This window comes from Bombina bombina, chromosome 2, assembly GCF_027579735.1.
Source record: "Bombina bombina isolate aBomBom1 chromosome 2, aBomBom1.pri, whole genome shotgun sequence".
Lineage (NCBI taxonomy): Eukaryota > Metazoa > Chordata > Amphibia > Anura > Bombinatoridae > Bombina > Bombina bombina.
The window spans coordinates 1,241,312,841-1,241,334,560 of NC_069500.1; the positions used below are offsets into that span (position 1 = coordinate 1,241,312,841).

A 21,720-nucleotide genomic window follows, 5' to 3' on the forward strand; every position below is an offset into this window, starting at 1 on the left:
CATATACTCTATTTTAAATAAATAAGTAGATTGGTCAGTGTCAATGTTTGAGGAAGGATCTTCTGTATCAGATAGATCCTCATCAGAGGAGGATAAATTATTATGTTGTTGGTCATTTGAAATTTCATCAACTGAATGAGAAGTTTTAAAAGACCTTTTACGTTTATTAGAAGGTGGAAATGCAGACAAAGCCTTCTGGATAGAATCAGAAACAAATTCTTTAAAATTCATAGGTATATCATGTACATTAGAAGTTGAAGGAACTGCAACTGGCAATGTACTATTACTGATGGACACACTATCTGCATGTAAAAGTTTATCATGACAACTATTACAAATGACATTCAGCGAAATAATTTCCACAATCTTATAACAAATGCACTTAGCTTTGGTAGAACCGATGTCAGGCAGCAATGTTACAGCAGAAACTTCTGAGGCAGGATCAGATTGAGACATCTTGCAAAATGTAAAAGAAAAAACACCATATAAAGCAAAATAATCAATTTCCTTATATGACAGTTTCAGGAATGGGGAAAAAAATGCAAAAAGCATAGCCCTCTGATAGAGAAAAGGCAAGAAGCAAACATCAATGGGGTATTGAAATAATGAAAAAGTTTGGCGCCAAGTATGACGCACAACGTAACTGAAAACTTTTTTGGCACCAATAATAACCGGAAATGACACACTCGTGTCACTAATGACGCAACCGTGTGTAAGGCTTCGGCGAAAATGACGAAGTTGCCTCATAGACTTATTTTTCGCGGCAAAAAAAAAATCTTGCGCCAAGGATGACGCAATAAAGTCTAGCATTTGGCGCACCCGCGTGCCTAATACTGCCTGCAATTTGCAAGAAAGTAGCCAATTGAAAAAAAGACTAAACCCCAGGTAAGAAAATTTTTTCTTAAAAAAATGTTTATTTTCCCCAAATATTAAACTGACAGTCTGCAGAAGGAAATACATGAACCTGACTCATGGCAAATATAAGTATAATACATATATTTAGAACTTTATATAAATGCATAAAGTGCCTAACCATAGCTGAGATGTCATAAGTAATAAAAAACATACTTACTAAAAGACACCCATCCACATATAGCAGATAGCCAAACCAGTACTGAAACAGTAATCAGTAGAGGTAATGGTAAATTGAGAGTATATCGTCGATCTGAAAAGGGAGGTAGGGGATGAATCTCTACGACCGATAACAGAGAACCTATGAAATAGACCCCCGTTAGGGAAATCATCGTATTCAATAAGTGATACTCCCTTCACGTCGCTCTGACATTCGCTGTACTCTGAGAGGAATCGGGCTTCAACAATGCTGAACCATGAAAGCGCATATCAACGTAGAAATCTTAGCACAAGCTTACTTCACCACCTCCATAGGACGCAAAGTTTGTAAAATTGAATTGTGGGTGTGGTGAGGGGTGTATTTATAGGCATTTTGAGGTTTGGGAAACTTTGCCCCTCCTGGTAGGATTGTATATCCCATACGTCACTAGCTCATGGACTCTTGCCAATTACATGAAAGAAATGGCCTTGTCCTTAAGGGGTTAATATTTGACAACTGGGACAGGCTCATTAATACTTACACCCATGTCTCCACACAACTCTCCCCTCTAACTCACTACATAAATAACCCTGACATCCCGGTGGCCTGTCATCCCGCTCAACGACATATTAATGATTGCGCTTTTAAAAACATTAAAGCCCAAGGCAAACTTCTTCCATTAGAAGACCTGACACCTTTAGATAATGACATTTTCCACTCATGGTTCCCGAACCCACAAATACAACACTTCACCCAAACGCACAAAAATAGCAAAGACCACTCCAGAGCACTAACAGCATTCTCTCTTTTTTACCAAATCCTTTCACCTATGGGCGAGACCACATTACCAACCTATGTCCACAAGTGTTTCATATCATCAAACACAGCATCACATAAAATAATTGGAACTCTGAAGCAAACTTAAAGGGACACTGAACCCAATTTTTTTCTTTCATGATACAGATAGAGCATGCAATTTTTAGCAACTTTCTAATTTACTCCTATTATTAAATTTTCTTCTTTCCCTTGGTATCTTTATTTGAAATGCAAGAATGTAAGTTTAGATGCTGGCCCATTTTTGGTGAACAACCTGGGTTGTTCTTGCTGATTGGTGGATAAATTCATCCACCAATAAAAAAGTGCTGTCCAGAGTTCTGATCCAAAAAAGCGTATATGCCTTTTTAAAATAAAGATAGCAAGAGAACGGAAAAAAAATGATAATAGGAGTAAATTAGAAAGTTGCTTCAAATAGCATGCTCTATCTGAACCATGAAAGAAAAAAAAAATGGGTTCAGTGTCCCTTTCATAGACAGCCAGTAAGTAGAAGCAGCAGCCACATCAGAAAATTTAAATAGCTGGCCTGAGAATATAATCAGCATGTAAAAAGGTTCTTCCATGAAAGGATTCTAACTTTCTGTCTAAAGGATCCTTTAAAGAAGTACTATCTTCCAAAGGAATAGAAGTACGTTTAGCCAGAGTAGAAATGGTCCATCCACCTTGGCAACGGTTTCCCATAACTCTAGATTAGCAGCAGGTAAAGGATATAAGTATTTAAACCTAGCAGAAGGATTAAAAGAAACACCTGGCTTAGACCATTCCCAATCATGTCAGAGACAGAATCAGGCACAGGGAAAAACTCAGGGATATTAACAACAATCCTAGAAACTAAATTTAAAAGATTACATGGTTTATCATCATAAGTTTAGGATCTTTAACCCCTAAAGTGACTAAGATCTCTTTTAAAAGAGAATTAATATGTTCAACTTTAAACAAAAAGAGGGCATATCAGGTTCCACTTCAGATGAAGAATCATCATACCCAGAGGAAACTTCACCATCTGAAGATACAACAATATCCCTGGGATTAGGGCACATAGTACTTGTAGAAGGTAAAATATGAACTTTTATGCTTATTTGAAGGCGGGAGAGCAACCAAAACCTCAGAGACTGCAGCCTTGATGAAAGAGTTCATGGCAGGAGGCACGACTTTACTATTAACCTGTAATGAAAAAAGAGTAGGTGTATTAGTACCCAAAGAAACAGCATTAGATTGGTCTAAACATGAGTCACATAAATAAGCACACTTAATAATGGTTGAAAGTTGTTCAGGAGACTCAGTTTCTTGGATAAATTTAGGGATAGAATTCTGCTGCACCATTATAGTATGTGGCAAAGCAATGCAATAAACACTATAAAAAAACATTAAGAAAAAGCTCTTGATGAAACAAAACCATTTACCCCCACCTAAGTAGCTTTTACAGTAACACTGCGCGCGCTAAGCCAAGCTGAAAAGAACAGGAGAAAAAACATATTAGTCCCAATGTGCGCCAAACATCTTACTGTTTAAATAGGAATGTATGCGCAAAAAAACTGACGTGCCCATAAATGAGCAAACATGCGATAACCTGATGTACGTACATCAAACTAAAGGGATGTGCGCTAACCCGGCGCATGAAAATACCTGCAATTCCTAAGAGACGTGCACTAACCCAATGAGCGTAAAACCGACATGCACAATCCCGATGAGTAAAAAACTTTGCACGCCAAAAAAAACAATACGCGCAAAAGCAAGGGGAATAGTGAATGGTCTGTCCCAGGGCCATATATGCTATTATTGTTTAAAAATAAAATACACTTACCAATAGACACTTTTCACTAGCAATCAAGTAGTAGTAACCGCCAAACCAGTACTGAAACATATCAGCAGAGGTTATGGAATATGAGTATATCTGTAGAATCTAGTGTGTGTGTGAGAGAGTGTGTGTGTGAGAGAGTGAGAGAGAGAGAGTGATTAAGAGAGTGTGTGTGTGACAGTGTGTGTGTGAGAGTGTGTGTGTGAGAGTGTGTGTGAGTGTGTGTGTGAGTGTGTGTGTGAGAGTGTGTGTGTGAGAGAGTGTGTGTGAGAGAGAGTGTGTGTGTGAGTGTGTGTGAGAAAGAGAGAGTGTGTGTGAGAAAGAGAGAGTGTGTGTGAGAAAGAGAGAGTGTGTGTGAGTGTGTGTATGTGAGAGTGTGAGAGAGTGTGTGTGTGTGTGTGAGTGAGTGAGTGAGAGTTTGTGTGTGTGTGAGAGAGAGAGAGAGAGAGAGAGAGAGAGAGAGAGAGTTTGTGTATGTGTGTGAGAGAGAGAGAGAGAGAGAGAGTGTGTGTGAGAGAGAGTGTGCGTGTGTGAGAGAGAGTATGTGTGTGAGAGAGTGTTTTGTATAATATAATAAAATGCATATGTGTATGTTTCTCGGCTGTATCATAGCCAGAGCCTCACCAGCTTCTGACCTCACTGCACGTCACTGCTGTAGATCCATAAAGAGGCAGAAGACACATCCCTGCGACTGATTACAGAGAGTTTATTAAAGATTTCCCATGAGTTGAAAACAAAGCAATATAAACCATACCCCACATATATCCCTCTGACAAACAATGTACTCTGAGGGGAACCGTGCCTCAACATAGACTGAAAAATCCCTTTCTCTGAAGAATTATATGCACATCTTCATTCTTCAACCACCTCTAGTGGAGGCAAAATAAAGACTGAGGTATGTGTGAGGTGGGAAGGGTTTTATAGAGCTCTTAGGGTTTGGGAATCTTTGCCTCCTCAAGAGTAATTCCCATGAGTAATGGATCATGGACTCTCACCACCCGTATGAAAGAAATTTGGGTTTCCTCGCCCATTAATGCTATAGCGGCTCTTTTCCCAGCGACAGTATTGCATTATGTATTTGTTTACGTTTCTCTTTTGAGAGCATTACATCGCTTTTAATAAAAACATCTGGAGATATGCCTGGTACTTTTCTGTGTTCCAGGATTAGTAAGATTAGTAGCTTGCACACAGTATGAATATTTCACATCTTTTTACTTATATTTAATTTTGTGTTTGCACGGTTTTGTGACACCTAGTTATTTCAGTGTGTAAAAAATAAACACAAAAGGTGCAATACATATATAAAATAGTAAGAAATGTATGAACTGGTTAAACATTCTAGATAAAAAAAGCTACTAAACTTTGCAGTTTTCTTTTAACTTCCTCATAGTTTGCCTTAATGTATATTTAGCTTAGTAACAAAACAGTAAAGGAAATCTATTAATAAAGTTATTTTCAAAGCAACCTTTACTGCATGATGCTGCGGCAGTAATGGCTTAAATGGGAAGAAAGGACGATGGAATACAACTTACATCCTGCCAGGTGTCATCCTCTTCCTTCAGCATGTCATTAACATTCTGCAAGTGCTCTTGGTGAAGCCTGCTGTGGGGCAGCAAGATGGCTTCTCCTTCATACCTCATGTCACACATGCTAACGCTCCTGCACGGAACACAAGACACAAATAAGCTGCAGTCTTTATACAATATTGCAGTGTGGTGTTCTATAAACTGACCAGAGTGTGGTGGTAAAAGATGAGATTACATTTCCTTACATCATGAAGAGCATTACATTGTTACAGCTGCTCATGAGTCGAACTGCAGCTGCGCTTTTTCACTCAGACTTATGCAGATAATCAGTTGTCATGACATTAAAAGAAACACTTTTTTTTCTTTGCACTTAAAATATTACAGGATATTTAGCAATCCACTATTTTTAAACAGCATGCATAGTGTTTTATGTTGTATTAGTTACAGTTAAAACTTATCTTATCTGAAGCCATGTGTCATAAAACAGAACAGTGTGTCATACACAGAGGGATGTAAAAATAAAATAAAATTAGGCACAACAGTTTAGCTATCACAAACATGTCATGGACACAAGCAGATACAGATGTAAATAGGATGTCATTTATTTTTTACCTAACAAAAAGACAGAAAATATTGAAGAGTAAATCACATATGAAAGAATTCATAAACAAATAAACACACATATTTAGTATTGTCGCTATTAAACAGGATGTGTATTACAATTTCTGTCTATGGTATACAGAATTTAAAACTAATCTGTTTTATTTTCAGCATACATTAGCTGTCACTTGTGCATACAGCATAAATACTGACGGCTTTGGTTACACAATTACCACATTCTCCTTATTTCTGTCTCGCTCTTTACCTTGCCCAGCTTCTCCCTTGCTGCTGGAAGTTGCCAGGCTACAAGTATATTTTTGAACCACATGACTTTTGGTTACGCACATAGACAATTCTTGAAAATACAAATATGACCCACAGTAACATCATGCTGACACCAAGCAAGGCAGCAGAACTTCTAATCTACTTTAGAGTGTGGGATGTAATCCCACTGACAAATCTATTGCTGGACCCCCTTATATATTACATTCAAATGATAAGCAGGGCCCTGTATCGTGTATTTACATGACAAGGTGACTCACTTGGCAACTTTTTGTGAATAGCTGATAGGGTCTTATGGCATCTATATGTGCTAATAAAGATGACGTACAAGCTAACAAAGGAAATGGGGGCTTTCAAAGGGACATGGACTAAGGCATGTTTTGGGCATTGAAAATGTTCAACCTGCTATGTAGGAAGCTAAACACAACTCTACAAGACCAACAGAAAAAAAACACAATTTGTTCCTATTCCTTTTAGGTTTATTGAAATAAATGCTGTCATTCCTTTGTGGTGGGTGAACTGCGGCAGCAACAAGAAGCTTAACTACCCCTCACACCTCTTCCTCGAGTTACAAGGTTATTTTGAGACTGGCACATCCAAAAGTGAGCAAAGATGCTGCATTGAATATAATCCCTTTTTTCCCCTTTTCTTCGTAGGATAGTTTGGTTCTGTATACTTATATTAACCTTTGGCATACACATTATGCAATTCAAGATATTTTATTTAAAATGAACTTCTGAAAGTAGGCGGAAATATATTCAAGTGTGAGAAAGTTCCATGTGAAGATCAATTACAAACTGTAAATGGATTAAAATTCTTTAAAACAACTCTTAGCTGTGTAAAGTTGTGCTTGTCCCACACTCCCTAGAGGAACAACAAAGCATTTTATGTAACCTGAAAATGCTGCCAATCAAGTAGCAGGTTTAGGAAATATTGCAACATTTTGAAAACCTAGGTTCCAGATGTTGCCTCTCTAAGGAATGTGGGTAAACACACATTCCTTTACACATAAGCTAGAGGGGTTTAATATATAGAAACTGACAAAACCATTTATTCATGTATCATATCTAGTGACCAAACAGGACCAGATCAAATGATCACACCAATTAGCCATTGGTTCTCTATCATTAAAGATAATTGAACAAGCATAACATATGTTAATAAAGAAAACAGCACGCGAAGTGCTATGTTTGCAAAAGTGACCAGCTAAAAATAAAACACAAAGCAAAACACTAGTGTGCCTCTAAGTAGGATTAGCTATAGATCAGCATTGTTTAGCCTAAGCCTGTGGCCCTAGCTTGCATTTTACTTGCCACTCCACCCAGCCCATATGATTTCACTCCCAATTAGGCATTTTCTTCAAGCTAAATTAGTACAGTTTGCTTATACAGATGTATTCTTTTTCAGAAGCTTATTTCAGACCCTTCCATCAAAGAATAAATATAATGCTAGCTACTGTAAGGATGTGTAAAATGTCATTAAGGCACTGGTTCTGCTTTGCATTTTAAAAGCAAACAAAAAATAGAGAACAAAAGTAGTTAACAGAATAAACGCAACATTAGCAAATGTTTAATTATTAGTTTCATGCTTACGTCATCATTTAATAAAATGATGTCATTATTAGAGTTGCTTTTTAGAACAGGGAGCAAACAATTAGCAAAGTCTGCCTTGTCTCTGCAATATTATTAATAAGTGAAACAAAGGAAACATGCACTAGTTTGGAACAATTTTCCAGAAAATATATATAAATTAAAAAAATTATTAAAAAACACACACTTACTCTGTGTCATCAGACATAGCTGATCTTGAGCTGAATCTACAAGACCAAACACAAAATTAGGATATTTAAAATTACCAAAAAGGTGAAGACTGATTTAACAAATTTAAAAAAAAATAAATTATAATAAATGTTAAAATCTCTTCATGCAACATAATCTCATGTGCATGTCATAAATCAATAAAATGCATCTCAAATGGACACAAGCAACTAAATTGTCTCTTCAGGTAAAATATAAACAGATATAAAAATGTTTAAAATAAATACAAATATCCTGTAATATTAAATATATTCATTTCTCCAGGAAAAACAATACTCATTTCTCTTGTAAAGGATAGTTCCCTCTCTAAAAAAAGTTTGTAGTATACAGAATTCTTAGCATTATTAGAACCACAAGTTACCGCATGTAAACACAGATATATGTCTAGAAAAAAGCTTTAAGTTAGCCCTAAAAAACCCTCTACTGTACAAGTAAAAAACAAAAACTAATTATCTGTTTATTTGTATACAGTATATTTCAGCTCTCTAAACACATTACCACAATCTCATATATGGTTTGAAGTAAAGGCAGTAGTGCAGCTCTGAGACGCATTGTTCACCTAACAATGAGATACTTTTATTTTCAGAAATCTAGGCAGACATAATTTAATACACAAACTACAAACTAAAAGAAAGGTTGAAGGTCTCCACTGGCTATAGGGAATGAGGGGCACACATCATATCCAAGGGAAGATCTGTAGACTACATAGAATTCCACAGCTGGTTTAAACAAAACCCAACCTATGCAACTATCTCAAATTCCACAGAAAAAAAATGGTATACGTGATCAACCAGGCCCAATAGTATTATCATGGATGATAGAACATTTGTGTATTTAAATGGTTGTCTCAACATGATATCTTGTCTAGATGCCACTAAAGTCAATTTAGTTTTTTTTTCTTGAGTTAAGACCGCAGGTCAATTCAACACTTTCCTTGAGACACCAAGTCATGACAACATGCCATTACTATAAAAGAGAATTTGCCAAAAACAGAATATTTGGACCCTAATCCAAAATGATTACATGTTAATCAGATTACTCCTATCTGTAAAACAGTACTTGTGTTTATTAAGATGCTTTACAAACTACGAGCAAGCAAAATACAAATTGATTTGGAGTTGAAAAAGAAGAGGGATTTACTGTAATTAATGAGATGATCTAACCTCAATTCATGGTCAGAGATTTCAAGAGTTTCCTCAAGTTGGGTTTTTAGGTGTGTACAGTTGGTGTTCCCCTCGCTATTGGTCTGAACGGAGTCATGAATCTCAAGGTAAGTCTGGTCATCTCTCAAGTCAACATGTTCTTCAGTTTCGCTCTGGTAGAGGGGCTTTGTAGGACTGTCACACCTAACACTTTCAAGAGCGTGTGGAGGATTATTTGACACTACAGACCTTGATGGGACAGCACTATGGAATTTAATAATGTTAACATACATTAAGATGTCAGTAATCAAAAAAAGTGAGTAAAATAATTTTAAACACGACAACCAAATCTATATATTGTAAGATTAGACTCAACCTGTGGCTCAAATCTAAACAAATCAAATTAAATTTCTGAGCCAAAAAATTAAAAAAAAGGAGTATATTTGAATAGGTCTTAGAGGAGGAGAACAAGTATTAATTTTCAACTGTTGAGTAAAGCCCAAAAATGCTAGATATAATGGATCTCTCCAATAATATTTAAAGGGACACTGAACCCAAAAATTTTCTTTTGTGATTCAGATAGAGCATGCCATTTTAAGCAACTTTCTAATTTACTCCTATCAGCAATTTTTCTTCGTTCTCTTGCTATCTTTATTTGAAAAAGAAGGCATCTAAGCTTTTTTTTGGGTTCAGAACTCTGGATAGCACTTTTTTATTGGTGGATGAATTTATCCACCAATCAGAAAGGACAACTCAGGTTGTTCACCAAAAATGGGCCGGCATCTAAACTTACATTCTTGCATTTCAAATAAAGATACCAAGAGAATGAAGAAAATTTGATAATAGGAGTAAATTAGAAAGTTGCTTAAAATGTCATGCTCTATCTGAATCACGAAAGAAAAAATTTGGGTTCAGTGTCCCTTTAAATTCTACAAAATCTGAGTTACTTACTAGAGCTTTTGAAATACTGACTCATTTGTGGGACTTAAAGAGTAGGGATGGACATCCTGTTTAAGCAAATCTGAATTTATCTATTGTACATATAGATTGTGGCCTGGGAGAATTCACCTTCAAGAGCAACTGCCTGACTGAAAAGATTTTCAGTCCATGTCCTATTGTCTTAGAATAGTTTTATTCTGCATAGAAGGCTTCATTGCATGATAAATCCTTAAACAGTGCCTTGTATAAAAAATAATCCAGTTATTTTTAGAATAATTTTTAACAGTAATTGAAACACTAATTTGTGCAGATAATTTAGTATACTCAAATTAAAATGTACTAGACTGGAATATCCCTTATAGATATAGATAACATCTGAGACATAAAGCAGGAAAATGCATTTTATAATCGTTTATGCTACAAAAATGTATTAAAAAAATTATAACAAGTGTAAAATAATAGAAACTAAAAAATAAAACTTCAAAATGACAGGTGGATACCATAAAATATAAATGAAACCAAAAATAACAGAATAATATACATCTTAATTAATTGATATCTTTTCATAAATTTCTGACCTTAATTTGTTTTCCTTTAGTGAGGAAGTGTTTGGTTTATCCACTTCTTTTTGCTGCACAGAAAAGGGAATAGGAAGGAAAGGACTGAGACCTATGCCAACTGGCTTCTGACTGATGGAGATCCTTCTACACATCATATCGTCCTTTTCTGGATTTGGTGCACTAGTTTCTTTCTCGGTGAGGTCTCCTTCACTGCCATTTTGTTCCACAGCAAATGCTTTTGTTTTTGTCAGAGAGTCCATCTCCACAGTAGAAACAGATGTTTTCCCACTCAAATTGTTACTTGCAGCGGCAGATAAAAGCAACCTACTCCTATAGGAACAGTGGTCAAGTTAAGTTGACTTTCTCTATTCATCAAGCGCACACCATGCTTTCTTGAAAGGAATTTTCATAAATTATTTGGTTAATGGTAGCATTCCGCTCAAACTGTTAGCAACAAAATGGTATAGACTATATTTGTGGTGTGACATCCAATACAAGTACAATCACATAGTCTATTTTATAGACTAAGTAAAGCACATCAAGCTAATGCATGCATGTCCAAACTGTCACGTGGACTGCAAACTACAATTCACTTTGAACTACTCTAAAGCACACAAAGAAAAGCTTACAGTTGTTCACTATGTTCCTGTATTATCTCTTGAACTCTTTCAACCTGTTCAGTCGGACTATCTTGTAAGTTTTGATCACTGGAGACTGGGGGCACTTTATTAAGCCTTGTAAACTTCTGGAAAACACCAGTCCTCCTTGCCAGCATGTCATCCCGCTGGGTATCCAGCACCAGCCCATCATCTTCACTTTCAGGTGGCGCTGGTGAAATAAATCCTCTACTGACATCAGATGTAGCCATCCTACCGAGCGAAACGGACAATATTTTTTTTGGAGGCGAGTGGTAAAACATGAATAGACAGTAAAAAGAAAGATATAACAATGTCTACAGTAGTTTATATGGCTAGTAGGTGGATTTTCATTTGTTTCCCTATTAGTGTCTGGATGTATAAAAAAAGGTAGCTTTATGCCATACTCATCTGAAGAAATGACTGCTTTGTAACATAGAGAAACAATGTTACGTGATAACTGCATCAATTTTATTTTCACCTTTTTAATAAATATATTGCAAAATAGTTTTGGTTTTTGGAAATTACAAATAAGAATAGATAAAAAAAATCATTTTTGGAGATACAACATTTTGTATTGGGTTGAGGTATTTGATAAATAAAAGACAGATGTTGAAGAAACTTATGTACCTTGAGTCTTTCTGTATGAAAGGCACCGTAATTGTGCTCTCCACATTATGGTAACTCTGAGTCGTCTCTGACATAATCGCCTTCACACATAACACATCAGTGGCGCTTTGTTCCTTTGTACCCTCTTCAGATTCCTCGGCAGGTTTGGCAATACAAAGTCTATCCCATCTTTTCTGGTCAATCTCAGTAACAGGTCCAAAGTGTACAAACTTCTGTTTGTTTCTGGCTCTTTTCTCTTGCAATGATAGTTTACGTCTACCAAAGTCGTCATTAGCTGCCCTAGCCACATCAATCGAAGATGTAGTGTCATGATCAATTGGGTGTTTAGTTACCAGGTTGTCTGTTTCACTTTTATTTCAGGAAGAAGAAAAAAAGCTTCAGATAAAAAATATTGTTGGAGAACAAATCCAATATTTTCTAGTTCGGGTTTAATATTAATATTCACTATTTAACAAAGAACATATATAAAAAGGGTTTTAAAGAGCCATGTAAATCCCTTTTAAGCATATAAAAACAGCATTTTAACTTGTTGAAACTGCTACTGGCATTACAGCTATGAAACATGTTTTAACATTTTTTTAAAAAATATACTTTTCTATATATTCATGTACTTTTTATGCGATTTTACATTTTTGGAAAAAGATTAATTTCTAAGGAGTGAATTGCTGAATACCTGAATGGCTAAGTCTGTCTGAGAGTCGTCTGAGAGGCTCATGAAAGATACTTACTTGCAGTAATTAGTACTTTGGAAATAAGCACCGCTGTGTGTGGATGTGGTTGTGGGGAGCAAGTGATAAGGATTAAATGCACTAATGTGGAACTCTCTTCTGTTATTTTTTATTTACAGAATCAACTGACCCTAAAAGAAAAATGTATCAAGAGTGAAGGCAGACACGTTTTCAAGTAGAGAACCTGTCTGCCTGCAATGCAACCTGCGCAAGAGCTCTCTTGTGCAATGCTGCCCCCACTCTTACGCAACCAATAACACGAGATCAGGGCATGCCAATTGCCACGAACAAGCGAGTGTCAGGATGATTTATCTGGTGGCAGAGACGCTAAATAAGCAGTTCCTGCCTCTTAAATTGGTTCCAGGCCTGCTCATGCACCACAAAGCCTCAAAAGCTATGGATATTGCTTGATAATTTTTCCTTGGTCAGCAAGAGGCTCACATAAAGTCCTGGCTAGCCATATTTAACACCTTGGAAATAGGACCTCTGACTGACTGCTTTAGTTTTAATTGCACTATTTGTGGTGCTCTTCTGTTTTGTTGAAGAAGTTTATCAGCTATTCAAGTGGAGCACAGGCAGCCAAGGAATATTTTCCAGACTGTATATTTTGCTACATTATGGTGGTTTGTGTATATTCCTTATATATTAAGTGTCTATTATAAGCACACCCTTTTGAAGTTTTTTTGGAGATTTTAGTTGTACATTTAACATTTTGAAATCTTTACAGTATTTTATGAAACAATGGGTCTTGGACTTAAAAATAAATTAATAAATACATTTTAAAAAAGGCCCTGTTTTATACTCATGGTGAATATCATTGAGGTGTTCAATGAGTATAAAACAGGGTGTGTTCAGTTTTTTTTACACCAAAAATCCATTATCCCTTGTCAGCCAGTGAGCAATCTGTCCCACAGGTAAATTGTGCACAAACATGCACTTTCTATTAAGTTTAAAAACAAATTAAAAGGCTTTAAAAAAAATAACTTTTATGGATTTTTTTGTTCTTGTTATTATTACATGATGATATTATTACCATTTGTTAAAACATAGAGCTTTAAATATATTGTTTGTAAAAGATGAATATTCTTAAAATATAAATAGTAAAACATTTTACATACAACTATAATCTATCAAACTTGCAACAAATAAATAAATGGTATATTATAGCAAGTAGAAAAAGATATATAAAAAATATTTCCTAACAGACAACTGAAGAAGAAAAAAAAAATTGTAAGAAAAAAAAAATTGTAAGAAATATTGACAGAAAAAAAAATACCAAACACACCTATCTTCAGAAGACACCTTAAGTCTCTGCCATTTTTCCATGTCGGCTTTGGTCATTGAAGGTGTTACAAACACCAGAGAATCTTTCTTTTGTGAGACGGTGCCCTGAGTTTTGCGTTTAGCCAGGTCATCTCTTTTAATATCCGGAACTTTTTCTTCTTCCTCCTCTGTATCAGAACCATGGGGTGCAGACTCAAAAGGTTTCTCTTCCTTGCAAACAACCATTTGACTAACTTCTTGATGGGTATCAGTCTCACTGGAATTCAACAATGGATTTGGTTACAATATAAGCCGTTTTCTTTATACAGTTTTTATGGCGTGCAGACTTTCCATATACAGATAATGGTGCTCCAAACATATCTGACCGAGGTTAGTAGGGGTAAACATACTGATACTTCTTACATATCAAATTAAACACAACATATAAACAGAATTAAATTATTTACTACACAGAATATACTAGAAGTATAAATGTTTTAAAGCAACATGTACATTACTGAACAATCTGAATTGTCTAACAATGAAATAGGATTAATTACATATTTGTATAAGAAAAATGTAAAATATTCTCTAGCAATATATTAGGGATCCATATTACATATAGATTTGCTAGAGACTTTTTGCATTCTTTCTATTAATGTATTTGGTGCCTATATTAAATAATTATGATTACAAGAAAAAATATATAGTAAATACAGTCCAGTATGGTTAGTATTTGCAAAGTACAGATTACGTCGTAAAATAAGCCACACCTTTTATCTGTTGTATGTTGGGAGGAAACACTAGATGCAGTTGACGATACTTCCTGTGGCGTAGTCTTTTTGTTGACATAAGAGCCATGAATATAATGGTTAAATTGTGCAGAGGGTTTTGGTTGATTCATTCTTGCTCTCCTTGTAGCTAGATCGTCTCTCTCTATATCAGGGACTCTGTCTTCCTCTTCATTTTCAGAATCACTAGACATCAGGAAAGCGTTCTCTTTGCGGAGTACAATATCTGGTGCAACGTCACTGTTTTCCACAGATGGCCTTTGGCTAATACAGTTTACAGTGACATTACACAGTGATCCACAAGAAAGCGCACACATGAAAGTCAGAACGCAGCTTCCGCATGCAAACGGTTAGTGGTTAGCTATGATCATTTCCAGTTGTTAGTTCAAACATCGTCATTAAGTCCAATTTTCAGTTGTTTTTTTTAAGCATAGACATACATAGATTCAACTGTAACACATTCCCATCTCAATATGATTAAAGATGGAAGTCTTTCAAACCATGTCTGTTTTTCCTTGTGTATGAGGTATAAAATTAACATCCATTATATTTGGCTGGTTACTTAATAGGCTCTGAATAAGCGACTATTCATCAACTCCCTTGTGTAATCATACTACAGCAATTTGGTGTGAGCTCCTGTGGCAACACTAAGTTTGGATTACAAAAACTGTCAGTATATGAAAACATTAAACTCATGCCAAACCAAAACAAATACAGATGATAGCACTAACTGAGATTGTGTTACTATTAGAATCTTTCTGGTACTGTAGAAAACTTCTGTAAAGACAAACAATTTATTATGAACTGCAAATTCATTCAGATGTGAAGTAAAATTGGCCCAAGTTGAACAGAGATTTCCTTTTCATGCATTCATGTTATCCACTATGGCCTTCATACTTTAAAAGTTTACTCTATTACTTATTTTTATTTATTAAAAAGAAAAATTCTTGCCAATTAAAAGCAAAGCTTTACACAAGTTTTTTTTGGTATTCCCAAACCCTTATAGAGGTGATGAAGATCTCTCCAGCAAATAGCCAATCTCTCCAAATATGCAAAGGGATTACAGAAAATGACGTATCTCTGCAAACTGCATGTTATTGTGCAATATAATTGTCATTTGACAATCTGACATTTGTTTACTACTCTCTCGGCCCCACCGCAAAAAAAAAATCCAGATTAAATTTTAGCTTCTTGTAAATAAATACAATAAAAATTGTGGACGTTAACGCATGCTTCCTTGAGTACAAGTTCCATGCCATGGTATCTACACAAGACAGTTACGCATCAACACAGCAAACTTTGAAACGTTCACACCATGTAGCTGACCTGCCGTATCGCTTTGATGCAGACCTAACTCGAATACCAGCTTGTTCAAGGTTTTTAAGCTTTTTGTCTTCCTCTATGCTTTTTGGAATGTCACTAACAGGAGATGACACCTTTTCCACACATTCTGCTTGCATCATTTGGACTCTAGATTTTACATTCAGCCTGTACAAGTCACATGGAGTATCCTGGTTGATTCCATCTTCCCCACAGTGTAAGTCATGTTCCTCCTTTATCGTTTCAGGATGATGTTGGCTATTGGGTTATGCAACACAGTTATAGAAGGACAATTCCAAACAAAAATGCATAAATAAACTTGTTTTCGTAGGCACAAAATAATTTTTAAATAAGAAATTTAAAATGATCAGGTTAGAACTTTGTGAATACAAATGTTTTAATGCAACCATATTGCACATATATTCTTCCTTCCAAGCACATGTATTTATCTTTCCTTTCATTTTTTTGCCATTGATATTCTATTTCCATAATATGCTTCCTTGCCTTTCAAACCACTTGACCCAATCATCAAAAAATTATTTTAGAGACCAATTACTATTTACCAGTAGGCTATACATGTGCTATCATTAATGTTAATTGTGTAATTTTTACCTTGTATCTGTGGATTCCCCTGTGCTAATGTGCTGGGATTATCTAATTTACTATAAACGGCTTGTGTAAAGGTATAGCCAGGTCCTACTGCAGTTAGGAAAGAATAAAAGTTTGGTTTTTGGAAGATGTTTATATCAGGTCGTTGGCTGTCAGTGTAGATGCAAAACACTGCTGCCCACTCTGGCAGGCAAGGAGTTAACATCACACGCAGTGAAACTATTTGAACTGTATTTCCATTGGTCAAGTCAGGTCAGGTAAGGGCATCATTGCAGTTCAATTAAATAATACTAACAGAATATGCAAAACAATTAATACAAAACACACATTTTTAACTCTTTAAATCCCTAAAGCAGCATACCCTTAGCACTTGCTCTCATGACATGGGATAAAAAGTAAAAAATAACCTTGGTGATAGCTGCATCCTACTAATTATATTCTGTTAGTAAGCTGTTACCAGGAAATACAAAGAAAAACAAAATATCAAGAATTTTCAGGTTTTGGCATATTTTTTTTAAAAAACACTACTTGTTTGCTTCCTACATCTTTTAGTCTCTTTTTAATTTCTCGAAACAGAGCATTTATATAAAAGAAAAGTGCATGAGACTGTGAAAGAGCTACTTAGGCAGGGAGTGAGAAAATCTGAGGTTTACAAGAATAAACAATTATTATTAAACGTTTTTGAATACTAACACTGTGCTGGAGAGAAGCCAGCAGCTAGACATGTTGCAGTCATTTACAGACACGTTTTGTTTTTTGATAAATGATCTTTATTTGGAGATTTTGTTAACAAATGAATAATGAATTAAACTTTTAACTAATTAAAAAATATTGTATTCATTAATTAATTTGCTAAAGGGGTAATCAAATATACAAAAGACACAATTAATGAACAAATGATTTGTTAATTAGTTAAAAGTGTCATTTGTTTGCAACCTAAACCTCGGACCAAAAAAATAAATAGTATTTGGTTTATATGCAATATGTTACACTTACATATATCAAAGCTGGGAACCCTGATAAAACCCACAATGCAGGGACAAAACATAAAATGATATAATATTAATATTATTATTATTATTATATATATTTACCTCTAAAACTTTTGTCATTTTCTGGGTAAGACATGAAGCATAAGATGATTATTAAACCTCCACAACTAAAAACCTCCTTCTCATACCCATTGGACACCAAACTAAAAGTGGTAGAGTCTTCACATACTGGCATTATATAATTAAAAAGTAATTTACATAATGCTTTTCATCTTTTTGCAACCTCCATGGATGCATGCTAACATTTCCTCCACAGGTGAGCGTTACACTAGGTGAAGTCTTCACCAGACTCAGACAGGTCAAGTATAAGGTTCACTGCTATACATTTTACCAGCTGTAGGAGCCTCCTCTTCTGTGTATGGGCGGGTGATACAGCAGCTGATTGGCTGTACTGCTCAAAAGAACAACTGCCGAGACATAGGGGAAGTTGTGGAGAAGATGTTAGCACCTTCACCCATCGGGGTTCAAAAAGGTAGTTTTCAAACTGGACTTTTAATGTATTTAGGGTAATAGCCATATAGATATAGTGCAATGTTTCTAATGCACTAATTCCAACTTTCTCATTGCTCCAAAAAAGAAAGGCTACTTTTGTGCTGTCATAGACCTCAGGGTCCTGCTCATGGGGAGAGGAAAGAAGGCATCACAGGGAATTAGATACTTGTAGAACAAAGCAAAAGGGATTCTCTATTGGGTGCCAGCAACAAATTGAGCAAAATAACGGAGAACATGATTAGAACCCACTAGATGCCAAGAAGTAATATTCAGCCCTTATAGTGCCAATGATCTAAACACTGTAAAAAGAACTGTGCAGCCAAAAGAAAATGACAAGCTGTCAACCATGATGGATGGACATGTGGGTAAAATTATAATCAAAGTGCAAGCATGAAAAAAAGGAAAACCCTGTAGAGAGGGAGATCTCATATACAGAATGTAACCGCTTTAAAGGGATAGGAAAGTCAAAATTAAACTTGCACGATTCAAATAGAGCATGTAATTTTAAGACACTTTTAAATTCACTTCTATTTTCAAATGTGCTTCATTCTCTTGGTATCCTTGATGGAAAAAGAATATGCACATATCCTACACTAGTGAGAGCTAGTTTCTGATTGGTGTCTGCACACATGCATCTCTTGTGATTGGCTAACTAGACGTGTTCAGCTAGCTGCCGGTAGTGCAATGTTTTCCTTCATCAAAGGATAATAAGAGAATGAAACACATTTGATAATAGAAGTAAATTGAAAAGTTGTTTAAAATTGTATGTTCTATCCAAACGATGAAATAAAAGTTTGGTGTTTCCTATCCCTTTAACGTACCTGTCCCAGAACCAAGCACAGGAGTAGCCCTGCACCAGACAACCTCAGCAACATGAGTTATTGTTACACAACCCTTGCAGTTCAGAATCAGAGCTATATAAACATAATAAAGGAATCAGCCAATACTGAACAAAGCAGAAGCTCTGAAGAGAGACAGCAGCCTTCACAGTGTAGAAAAAAAAACTTAAGTTCAAGTTAAGGGGGAGGAGGAGGAAGTGTTTCTGTTTTGAAGTTTCTACCTCTCAATGGGAATAAATAATCTTCTGCTTCATGTGCTATCACAACAAACATGAGAGATCAGCCAAACCAACACAAATAGTTTTGCTTGCAGACTGAATCACTACAATGTGCAGTACAAGCCAAGCAGATTATTCCATATTGTATATATAAAAAACAGAAACCCTATACATGTTTGACACTGCAGACTTCAGAGAAGGGCCACAAAACTTATAAGGAGAAAGTAGAATTTAAGCTATGAGGAGAGATTAGCCAAACTGTGTCTGTTTTCTCTAGAAAAAAGGCACTAGAGAGGTGACATGATTACTTTATATAAATATGTTCAAAGGCCCATATTTAACGGTGGAGGAAAGGAGATTGAATCTCCTGCAATGGAAACTTTTTTTTTTTCACTGTAAGAACAAATCACATTGTGAAACTCATTACCTAAGGAGCTAGTAAATGCCAATACCTTAGATACATTTAAAAATGGTTTGGCTACATTTCTGTCTAGAAACAGAAATCAGGGATATGATTGCTTGTGTTAGATGGGTCACCTTTTAATATTATTAATTTAAAGGGACACTGAACCCAAATTTTTTCTTTCGTGATTCAGATAGAGCATGAAATTTTAAGCAACTTTCTAATTTACTACTATTATCAAATTTGATTAATTCTCTTGGTATCTTTATTTGAAATGCAAGAATATAAGTTTAGATGCCGGCCCATTGATAGTGAACAACCTGGGTTGTTCTTGCTGATTGGTGGATAAATTCATCCACCAATAAAAAATTGCTGTCCAGAGTTCTGAACCCCAAAAAAAAGCTTAGATGCCTTCTATTTCAAATAAATATAGCAAGAGAATGAAGAAAAATTGATAATAGGAGTAAATTAGAAAGTTGCTTAAAATTTTATGCTCTATCTGAATAAAAAAATTGGGTTCAGTGTCCCTTTAAGCTCAACTGGAGCTTTTATTTTAAATATATTAAGATTTGTATAGGTTGAACTCTATTGACTTCTGTCATTTTTCAACCTCATCTACTATTTTACGATGTATGATTCAGAACTTAAAGAGACATGAAATCCAATATTTTTCTTTCATGTTTCAGAAAGAGCACGCAATTTTTATGAAATTTCAAATTTACTTCTTTTATCTTATTTGCTTTATTTGTTGAAAAAAGCATACTTAGGTAGCAAACTGGTGTACAAATATGTCTTTTGTCATTGGCTCACATGATGTGTTCAACTAGCTGCCAGTAGTCCATTGCTACTCCTTCAACAAAGGATAATAAGAGAATGGAGTAACAGAAGAACTTAGTAACAGAAGAAAATTGGAAAGTTATTTAAAATAGCAAGCTCTATCTGAACTACGAAAGAAAAAGAAAAAAAAAGTGTGTTTAAAGTCATTTTAAACTCTGGTGTAAGTGTGCAGTCGTACATTTAAAATATTTCCCACTCGGAAAATAATATAAACCAAGTAATAGCATCTTGCTAAATGTATAAATTAAAGGGACATGAAACTCACATTTTTTCTTTCATTATTCAGATAGATTATACATTTTTAAACAACTTTCTAATTTAGCAAAAAAAGTTCCAAAGAAGTTGCAGCAAGACACCAAGGTGCTTTAGGTAAAAAACAAGTTTATTATATCTTATTAAAAACGAAGTAACAAAAAAGGCAGACTCCGGTAAACAGGTGGGAAAATCAAAAATAGGTCTGACCGGTTTCAGCCTCTCTGGCTGTAGTCATAGACATGTTACACCTGTATAGGTGCAAACTATTTAAAACCCTTAACCCCTCCCTAGGGAGGAGGTAAAGGAAAAAGGAAAAAATGATGACTCCCAACATGTTAACCCTTAAAGAGAAACAAATACATATATTTAACTTGTGAATACATAAGTGTACAAACTACCAAACAGATGACTTATAGTAAATATCTTACTTTGGTTAGTACTAAGTTTAAATATTGATAATGCACAGATAATCTTAAGTTATGTTAAATAAGGGATATTGATGCATGAGGATAAAAACAATTTGATTGACTTAAAGAATTATAAAATGCACTTAATAAAATTCTAAGTCATGGAACGTTGAATGGTTGAAGTAAGACAAAATGATATAATACAATACCAATAGGAGTATTTAAATAGTAATTGATATTGAATGCCAGAGCCCCCTATATGGTAAATTGGCACAAGCATACTCATAAGTATACACAAGCAAACATATAAATATATACAAGCACATATATACACACATATATATGCCCATATAAGCTTACTGTACTCCAGGTATCAGAAAAAATCTAACATCTGCAAACTTCAATGTTGCCAGTAGTTGATAATGTCAAATTCTGAGTTGAATCCCCTAGGTAGCAGGCAACCGAGCTTGTGAATCCAATAGATTTCTTGGCGACACAATATGCGAAATTTGTCTCCTCCCCTGGGGGGTCTAACAACTTGCTCGATTGCCTGCCACCTAAAGGACTCCACCCGACCGTGATGGACTTCCAAGAAGTGTTTGGACAGGGCTGAAACTGCTCTGTCGTGAGAAATGTGAGCTAAGCGCTCTTTTATACGTGTCCCAACCTCTCTAGTCGTTCTACCCACGTAC

The 21,720-nt window shown here is 35.4% G+C and overlaps 1 protein-coding gene across 7 annotated transcripts in view; it reads right to left on the reverse strand.

The window, feature by feature from the left end:
• The window catches only part of LIMCH1 (LIM and calponin homology domains 1), a 655,781-nt gene that overhangs the window by 161,167 nt on the left and 472,894 nt on the right, over window positions 1-21,720 (reverse strand). For 6 of the 7 annotated variants that reach the window (XM_053704014.1, XM_053704012.1, XM_053704013.1 and 3 more), the window contains exons 9-17: window positions 15,923-16,174; window positions 14,579-14,860; window positions 13,828-14,082; window positions 11,815-12,162; window positions 11,179-11,418; window positions 10,568-10,879; window positions 9,072-9,314; window positions 7,872-7,907; window positions 5,216-5,342 (exon numbers count right to left, since the gene is read on the reverse strand). In XM_053704014.1, coding sequence (XP_053559989.1) covers window positions 5,216-5,342; window positions 7,872-7,907; window positions 9,072-9,314; window positions 10,568-10,879; window positions 11,179-11,418; window positions 11,815-12,162; window positions 13,828-14,082; window positions 14,579-14,860; window positions 15,923-16,174 — 2,095 coding nt within the window. The remainder of the gene's footprint in view (window positions 1-5,215; window positions 5,343-7,871; window positions 7,908-9,071; window positions 9,315-10,567; window positions 10,880-11,178; window positions 11,419-11,814; window positions 12,163-13,827; window positions 14,083-14,578; window positions 14,861-15,922; window positions 16,175-21,720) is intronic. The other variant, XM_053704017.1, reaches the window with a different exon arrangement.